General features: G+C 32.2%; 1 protein-coding gene across 1 annotated transcript; it reads left to right on the top strand.

Moving 5' to 3' along the window:
- The first annotated feature begins 3,196 nt into the window (after nt 1–3,196).
- Nucleotides 3,197–7,799, top strand: LOC143622321 (putative membrane protein At3g27390). Its single transcript, XM_077093510.1, has 10 exons — nt 3,197–3,559; nt 3,794–3,902; nt 3,998–4,190; nt 4,286–4,416; nt 4,504–4,792; nt 5,210–5,316; nt 6,678–6,804; nt 6,879–7,050; nt 7,150–7,393; nt 7,491–7,799. The coding sequence occupies exons 1-10, from the start codon at nt 3,466–3,468 to the stop codon at nt 7,744–7,746; spliced, it is 1,722 nt and encodes a 573-aa protein (XP_076949625.1). The 5' UTR covers nt 3,197–3,465; the 3' UTR covers nt 7,747–7,799.
- The last annotated feature ends 1,858 nt before the right edge of the window (nt 7,800–9,657 follow it).

The raw sequence follows: 9,657 nt of genomic DNA, 5'->3' as shown, positions 1-9,657 counted from the left end.
TTTTTTGAACTGGTTGAATACATGTGGTTTCAAAAATGAACCATTTGAGTCCATGTCGTTAGTTAGCTGTGTTAACTTCAGGGGTAGATTCGACATTTCACTTCTATATATATTCATTGTAGTTCTGAGACCTTGAACTTTTATAATTGGTCATCTTGAGTCCCCTTCTCTTTTTAGCAAAAATAGATGAACTAGACTAATTTTTTTTAACAAAAATAAAAAAATCGAACAACCTTTTCAACAAAATTAAAAAACCGAACTACTTTTTAACAAAAAAAATACTGACCAAACTATTTTTTTATCAAACTAAACGAACCGAATCACTTTTTTTAACAAGTAGTTTATTTCGTTTAAAAAAACTAAACAAATCGAACTACTTTTTTTAATAAAAATAAACGAACCGAACTTATTTTTTAACAAAAATAAACGAATCAAACTACCTTTCTACCATAAATAAACGAACCGAACTTATTTTTTAACAAAACTAAACAAAACAAATATATCTTTTAACAAAAATAAACTAATCGAACTACTTTTTTTACTAAACTAAACAAACCAAACTTATTTAAAAAAAACGAATCGAACTACTTAAAAAAAATAATAAATGAACCAAACTGTTTTTAAACAAAAATAAGCTAACTGAACTTATTTTTAGCAATAATATCCTCGTAGCTTGCGCTAAGTTGGAGTTCGATTCAATTACTTATTTTAGAAGTAACCACATTCGTTTTGTTTTGTTTAGTAAAAAGGTAGCTCGGTCCGTTTATTTTTGTTAAAATGGTAATTCAGTTTGTTTATTTTTGTTATAAAAGTAGCATGGTTCGTTTATTTTTGTTTAAAAGTAGTTTGGTTCGTTTGTTTTTGTTAAAAAAATAGTTTGGTTTGTATTTTTTTTTGTTGTTAAAAACAGTTTGGTTCATTTATTTTTGTTAAAAAATATTAGTTCGATTCGTGTATTTTTGTTTAAAAAAAGTTCGGTTCATTTATTTTTGGTTGATTATGGTTTGGTTGGTTGATTGGCTTGATTGATTATAATTTAGTGGTTAATTCTTTAATTTGAAGGGAATTTTTAAAGAGGGACTAAAATTGAGTAATCGCTTAACCACAAGGACTTATACGGATAATAAAAAAGGGTAAACTAGTAATTCCACATTTTCAGTTAACGACGGGACTCAAATTGTTCGTTTTCGAAACCACAAGGACTCAACCAGTTCAATTTTCTTTTCGGGGACTTATAGTGCCTCCGCCCTAAAACCACAGAAACGTAAACAGTAATTTTCTCTACATAATATTCACATGACCATTACATATACTTTTATAACTTGCATAATTACAAACCTTTTTATATGTTTCACACTTGTATAATAGCCCGGTTCAAACGCTCAACCGAGACGTTTTATATGCGGTTCTAAATGCTATCGTACAGTCTAATATTTAATTTATGTCATAAGCAAGGTATTTTAGTTATTGGCAATTTATTCCATCTCAAATAGCTACAAGATTTTGATTCAGCAGGTCTGATTTGAAATCGAGTTTTGTATGCATGAATTTCATAGAAAGTATATTTTAAAGTATTTGGAATTATAAAATAGGTACTCAATTGTGAGTGTATGGTTTAAAGAAGTAAAGAACCAAAAAGGCACTTTAAATATAGGTTTGGTTTGGCATATATGGATGGATAATGTAATTGATATCGTGCTAATATGCATTTAAAAAAGTGCATACAATAATGTTATTCTTATTCCTTTTGATAACTAAATTATTGTGTTTAAGTTATTAAAAATTATTGACAGTCATACGTTCTGAACAAACAATTAAATTTTTGTGCTAATTATATCACCTTAAATGAGAATATAGTCCATGAGTGATATGCTACATATATGCCATCCAATCTTAAAACAATTAAATTTCTTGATTCGACTTCATTCACATCTTAAAATAAAGTTGGTTCCATGAAAAATTAAGATGAAAAGCATTAAGCGATCAAGATGGAGATATGATGATGAACTCAATCACAACCTCATCCAAAATCAACAAAACGATTAGTTTTTGTTGGGCGTCTCCGAGAATCATTAAAAATTTTGGGCCAAATGCAAGAAAAAAAATTAAGCAATGAGTAAAATGCGTATTTTTATTAGATTTAAACAATTGAATTTTTAAATGAGATTATTGGGTTATGACTTGGGATGTACAACATTTTTTTTATATATAAAATGGGCTTAAATGAATTGTGTAATTGTGTTTAAACATGACTAAGAATACATATATTTTTTTTAAGGAAAAAACATATGGAAATATCTTATTTTCAGAAAGAAACAACATTATAGTGTTCCTTGGAGATGAACCCCCTCAAGAATCAAGATCTTCGAGAAGATCACGACTCATCACACCTTCTCTAGAATTTGATTTAGGTGAGAATGCTCAAAAGGTGTCTTCTAAGGTGTTTCGTTCACAATGGTTAGTGGCATAATGAAGCCCCATTGGTTGAAAAATGATGTAATTAGTTTCTGCGAAGTGTTAAAAGATACGAAAGCTTTTGTGCAACAATACAAACCATATGATCCTCGGTTCCAGTGGCTTAAATCATGAACGCAAATTGGTGTAAAACTTTCAGAGCAGTGTTCAGTAGTTGCCATACTTCGGATGCAGGCCCGAGTATTCATTTGTACGCTCGCATATACATGATACTTTTATATGAAGCTTGACAACTGGTATTTCAACCTTGTTGTCAGTGAATATGCATCTATGATTCAAATTATAATAACAAGATATCACATGTCTTAAGTTGATTATAGCGGTATATTTTGACCATCTGATATTAAAATAATCACGTTTACAACGATAACTTAAAACTGGTTGGTTATATGAAAAAGAAAAATATAAATTTAAAATGAATCTTGACTATTAACTCCATCCAAAGACCAAATAAACTAATGAAGCAGTAACAATAAAACAACACTTTTTAAAGAAAGGTTCAAGGAATAAGGCTAGTTGTCAATATGTCTTATTCGTTGCTTCTTAAATTATATAAAGCGACCGCTGTCTTTCTCCCAAATATGCATCTGATTTCAGCCTACAAGAAACCTCATTCATATCTCATCTAATCTCTTCCCATAATTTTTTAACCACAAAAAAACCAGAATCTCTATTATTTGAATTCCATCAACACATGGTTAAATAACCCACTTGGTTGTCCGACTATTATGGGGTGTATTATCAATATTTTATTTATTTAATAAAACACATCAAAATATTAAATGAAAGCGTATTGTATGCTCAACACTTCATTTTCAACTATTAAATATTTTTTTTTTTTGTTTTTTTACTTGACAGAAAGATCGGTGTGTGTGTTTTTAAATAATTCTGTGGTTGCGTTTGAGCTTGCAAGATTCGGGTCGGATTTTGATGTGGGTTTCTTGAGATCCGAAGTGAGTTGAGGAAGAAAACACATCTGCAACTTCTTCAATGGAACCTCCAAAAGGTGTTTGGAAATCTTTAGGCCAATTCATCCTCTTCTTGCCTTGCTTCGTTGGTCTTCTGGGTCTTGGCTTCATTAAAGGTTCAATCTTGAAACCTTTTGCTTTGTAATTTGCAAGAATTGATGTATTAAGTGCTAGTTTGAACTGATGTGAGGGGTTATTTGGGGTTTTATATCAAAACCCATTTGAAATTAGAACTAAACTAACTCCAATTACATTTCTTGATTGCTAAAATTTGTGGGTATCTTGTAAAAATTGTTTCTTGAAAGCTAAATTTTATGGGTATGTTGTAAAAATTGAATCTTTGATTTCAGGGATCATTTTAGCTCCAATAATATGTATTATCATGACAATTGGAAACTCTGCTGTTGTAATCAGCCTTTGGCCAGCACATCTTGTATGGACTTACTTTTGCGTATTGAGGTACACATTCTTAATTCTTTAACCACTCTAATTCTTGAAAACTTGAAAATTTGAAATACTTGTTTGTGTTTATTACCATATTCCTTTAATTGCAGTGCCAAACGATTAGGGCCGGTGATGAAAGTGGTTATGGTTGTGTTGTTTACACCCGTCTTAGCTTCTTGGCCTGTTGCAGTTGTTGTTGGTAGTATTTTTGGTGGCTTAGCTTACGGTTTCCTCGGGCCGATGTTTGGGACTTTTAAAGCCGTCGGTGAAGGGAAAACCAATCAGTTTTACCATTGTATTATAGTAAGCGTCTAAGAAAACTACAATCAGTTACACATGTTGTTTATTTCTTGTTGTTTGTTTGTTAGATTATGGTTTTGTTCAATTGTATTTTTAAGGATGGAACTTGGGATACTTTCCAATGGAGCTTCACATTCATTAGGGATTTGAAAGATGTATGTTTATATTCGTACTTTTCATTGATGCGTGAACTCAAAGAAGGCCGGCCCGAGGGTAAATTCGAGATTAGGTTTGATATTATTTCATTCTTGAAACTTACATAATTTTTCTAAAATAGTAGTTTGTTGTCGGTTAACAGAATAGTATGTTTTTACAGGGTGGTTTATCTTCCAATGGCGATTATGCTCGGGGTACTTGGACTCGTTGTTGACTTTCCAATGATCACGATAATAGCTGCACTGAAAAGTCCATACATGTTGTTCAAAGGATGGCGTCGTCTGCTTCAAGATTGTATTGGCCGAGAAGGCCCGTTCTTGGAGACTATTTGTGTTCCATTTGCGGGTCTAGCCATCTTGCTATGGCCATTGGCTGTAGCTGGAGCCTTGTTAGCCTCCATGCTCTCTGGTATCGCCCTCGGTTTGTATGCTGCCGTCATCGTCTATCAGGTTATTATTACTAAACCTCATATCAAGTTTGACCTCAAAAGTCAAAGTTGCATCTTTTTTATTTTTTGTGTAGAATAGTCACATTTTATGGGTCGGATAGGCTCGAAAACACTTTTTGTCCAACTGTTGTAAAAAAATATTATATGTGTTAAATATGATCTGAAAAAAACTATGTTATTACAAATACAATGTATTTTAGTGAATAAAACAGGTTAGGATGTTGCATAACAGCATAAATTAAAAATACATTTTTGGTGACGCTTGAGTATTTGACTCATTCCCTTTTTAGGTAAGTTTTTTGTATTATCCATCTGACCTATATCAGAAATAAAGCATAACGCCCATTCATGAATTTTGCCATGTCTTTGATTGATAAAGAACTTGAGGTAAATTCTAAGATTGCGTTTGTGGAAACAGGAATATTCTTTCTTTATGGGACTTCGCTATATTGTAGCTGCATTGTCGATTTTTGATGAATACAGCAATGATGTTCTTGACATGCCTGAAGGATCTTGCTTTCCCAAGTAATAACATCTATATCTTTATGTATATATATATATGTGTGTGTGTGTGTGTGTGTGTGTGTATTATAGGAGAGTGTTCATTTTAGAACCAATAATATGTTGAGAACTGCTTGAACCATGTCAACTCTTATACTATTAATTAGTATATAAATTGACTAAAATAGATTTCAGTATATTTAAGATCTAAAAAAAATATATAAACCTGATGGTATTTTATCTAAATGCATGTATGCACCATATGCACATTAATATGCATATGTGCACTTTTTTTTGTCTATTAAAATAAATTCAAGAGAGACGAGATGAAATCAAAAATAGAATGGAGAGAGATGCATATACATTCATATTTCAATTTTACATTTTTCATTGAAGAGAACACATAACTATATATATGCATATATATACACACACACACTCATATTTATTTAGTTTTGCATTAACTTGTACAATGTTGTAAAAGTAGGTCTACAAGGCCGAGTACTCTCCGAGTACTCACTACAAGGTACGGTGCCGAGGGGAGTTTCTTTAACTCCGCCTAGTTACTAAAAATTGGTCAAAGGTGGTCAACATCAGCCAGAAATACATCTAGTCGGTTAACTTGGGCCTATTTTGACTTAAAAATTGCAACATAATTAGTATTTCTATAATATTAAAGAACGAATATCATTTTTTAATTAATGATTAACGTTTTTTAGAATAATTTTGTATTAAAAAATGTATTTCTCTTATTTATATTGATATTCGCTTATTTTGTTGCCCTGCTGGCGGTGCACGCATATAATGTATATATGTGTGAACTCTCGGGTGGGCAAAAGTAAAATTGCACTAATTTTGACGTTATTTTACTAATCTCGTGAAAATAACGTTAAAAGTGGGGGAAGGTTATTCAGGCATCATGTGGTGGCGTTGATAGCCGAAAGACAAGGGCACATGCACCAATCAGCCGGTGTCCCGATGATTGAGTGCTATGTGCCTTATGTCCAAGGCTTGATGCAAAACTACTATCGAGCCGGGGGTCTCATCGGAAGCAGCCTCTCTATCCCTATGGGGTAGAGGTAAGGTTGTCTACATCTTACCCTCCTCAGACCCTACCATAGCATTGCTATTGGTGGGATATACTGAGTACGATGATGATGATTCGCTTATTTTGTTATAAATATTAGTAAACTTATGATATTTGAAATATATATATTACCCAAAAATTAATTTTCTTTATATTTATCATGTCCGAGTACTCTCCGAGTACTCCCCGAGTACTCCGAGTACTCCCTCCAAGGGGATCGGCCGCCTAGGGACCGCCTAGCGACTTTTGCAACATTGAACTTGTAAAGTAAATTTCCTAATACTTTCCGTTTTAACAGGCCTAAATATAGACGTAACCCTGGATTATCTCCTTCAAGCTCTTTTTCAAGGGCGGGCTCATTAAAAAAAGCACCTTCACGGTCCGGATCAGTGCGAAACCCCATGATTGAATTGAAGCCATTGGAGGTTTGCTCATATTCCAAACACCCGCAGACTTTTTTCTTTTCTTAAATAACTCACTTATTGTACTACTTGTGTAGTTGCTTGATAGCTTTTTCCAAGAATGCCGTCGACAAGGTGAATTCTTGGTTTTGAATGGATTAATAACCGTAAAAGAGATCGAGGATCCACAATCCGTTATTCTACCTGCTTATTGTCTCTACCAATCACTCTTACACTCCGCAAAAACCGGTAGTCCTGGCATAATAATGTGTAAGTACATAAAACTTCATTATCTTTGTATTTATATTTGCTTTTATAACAAAAAAAGATTCATTTTTTATGTATATATTTTGCTTATTTTCACATCAGCGGAAAACGGCACTGAGATAACTTTAGCAAACAGACCGAAAGACACGTTCTATGATTGGTTCTTGAACCCGCTTTTGGTCATTAAAGACCAAATTAAAGCATCAAATCTCTCAGAATCTGAAGAAGTCTATTTGGGCAAGCTAGTTTTGTTGATTGGTAATCCACAAAAGTTGAAAAATGCCGACATAGGGCCGCCGCCCGAGTCTGAGCTTAGACGGGCTGAACTTGAAGCCATAGCTAGAAGGTAAGTTTATCGGGTTGGGTTGACTTGTCAACATATTATTTATAACTTTACTTACTAGAATAATAAACTGTATTTTGGTGGCTGGTTTATTATGAAGGTTACAAGGGATAACGAAGTCGATATCAAGGTATCCAACATACAGAAGAAGATTTGAGAATATTATGAAGGTGATATGTGAAGAACTTGAAAAGAGAGACGGTGGTAGTTACAGAGGACCGCAAACTGTTCCCAGATCGAAAAGCACGTTTGGTCGGTTATTTAGCTTGCAAAGATCATTTAAAAATAAATCGAGTACAGGTGGTAATAATGATGGGGGTAGGCAAGAAGATGCAAGAGATGTGGATATTGTATAATTAGGTTGTTAATCTGTGTGTAACTTTATGAATGAATGAATATTCAAGATTCTTTTTGTTTTTGTATTCTGTAATTGTAAGCATATTGCTGGATGGTGAATACGATACTTTACTTGTAGACTTGTAGTCATGTTTTCATTTTGGTTTTTAATATGAAAAGTTGAGCAGTCTCAGTGGTGTTGGTGGCCCATTGGTAAAGGCAAAACCTTTAAAACACAAAGAGGTTAGGAGGTCTTACGTTCAAGTTGTTCCAACAATACTATGCTCGTTTGGTTACTTAAAATTCGATAATGGATGTATTTTTACTCATCCCAATTGTAGCCTGAAAATAAGCATATTTGCTAATTGCTATCATGTACTATATTTTGTATCTAATTTCAAAATCATATAATAAAATCTTCTAACCCTTGTAATTATTTAAATAATATAGCATTTAAATTTCCAAAAAAAGTATTACATTTCTTAAGCTATATAATATTAAATATATATTATTTATTCTTTATTATGTAATATCTAGATATAATTTATTATTATATAAGGAAGTAAATAGTTTATTATCCAAAAACCTACAATTTCAACATATATGATTTAAATAGCTTATCCGTGCAATTAGAAAACTAGCAATGAAAATCGTATTCAACTTTATAAATAAAAGGTCAATGATAGATTGATATCACCATCTCAATGATCTTGAAGGTTAAACCAAAAAGTTTGAATTTTGAAAATTAAAGATTTCTTGTACGTGGAATCTGGAGAATAAGACTCACATTAGTTGAATATAAATTGATGAATGAACAACAAAATGTCTCAGCTAACCAGTAAAATTATATAAACTAGGTATCTCAATTTAGGGCTTAAAATTTTTCAAAACATGTTGGTTTGTTTTAAGATTTAGAACAGAAAATCAGCTCACTAATTTCTTTTAGAAAATTTTTGATAATCTTTTCTAGTGATGTATGTCTGACATGAAAATGTCTCAAATATCAACGAATCTTGCCATGAAAATGACCACACTTAACTTGTCACATGTTTTAAAAAATTGTTTGATTACATATTATAAATTCTATAATTATAACATCCTTATATAGCGAAAAGTTTCATCACAAAGACCGTCATAGATAGATTAATTCAATCTTCCTTTTGGTTAGTACTTGGAGTTGTAAAAATTGCTTAAGAGTACAATAACTTTAAATCGTTAGTAATTAATTTGTATCGAGTTCTAGTGTTAATATATAATTTTAATATGCATATTGTAAACCAGTTACTTTACTAATGAAGTAATGATGTAACTCCTAGATATCCTTAAAAGTAAGTTTTAACAAAGTAAACATAGCTTATAATAAAAAGAAATATATTATTAAGTATTACTAATTTTCCTTTTGTTTTTGTTGGAAAGACTTGTGCACGTAGAATTTTTCAATCGAGCTTTGCGGTCTTGTCCTTCCATGCTCTTCTTATGAAATCAGCAACTTATCCTCTACTTTGTGAATTGTGTGAATTGGGGTGAATGTTCACGATCCGGTTGAACCGGAAGACGCGATTGAGAGGGATAAGGCAAAGACAAAGGGAACGCGATTATTTTCAAACACAACCAACTAATTGAAATTGGTTGTTATAAAGGATGAGCTTGCAAAGTTTAAAGAGTTGCAAATCAAGAATATGAAAAAGATACAAAAAGTAAATGAAGAGGCGGCTGAGATCGAAAGGGTAAAAAATCGTTTAAAGGGGGCCGAGTAGAAGGACAAGGTCGAGCGAAAAATCGTTTAAAGGGGGCCGACTAGAAAGTAAATGATTTATGTTGTTTGATGTTGAGAAAACATTCTATGATTAATAAAGATGTGATTTAATGAGAAAATTTGGGTAGTTGTCTAGATTTCATGAGTTATTGCATAAAACGAAGCTTAAATATGT

The sequence above is a fragment of the Bidens hawaiensis genome, unplaced genomic scaffold, assembly GCF_021521415.1.
Source record: "Bidens hawaiensis isolate Kalapana, Puna unplaced genomic scaffold, B.hawaiensis_p1.1 tig00003115_1, whole genome shotgun sequence".
Taxonomy (NCBI): Eukaryota; Viridiplantae; Streptophyta; class Magnoliopsida; order Asterales; family Asteraceae; genus Bidens; species Bidens hawaiensis.
Note: the sequence above shows the minus strand (reverse complement) of the source record. Positions and strands in the feature narration are given on the sequence as shown.

Coding starts and splice junctions, on each gene's coding strand:
- LOC143622321 (XM_077093510.1), top strand. CDS start 3,466: ATGGAACCTCCAAAAGGTGTTTGGAAATCTTTAGGCCAATTCATCCTC. Junction 4,191..4,285: donor AGTTTTACCATTGTATTATA/GTAAGCGTCTAA, acceptor TGTATTTTTAAG/GATGGAACTTGGGATACTTT. Junction 7,394..7,490: donor CTTGAAGCCATAGCTAGAAG/GTAAGTTTATCG, acceptor TTTATTATGAAG/GTTACAAGGGATAACGAAGT.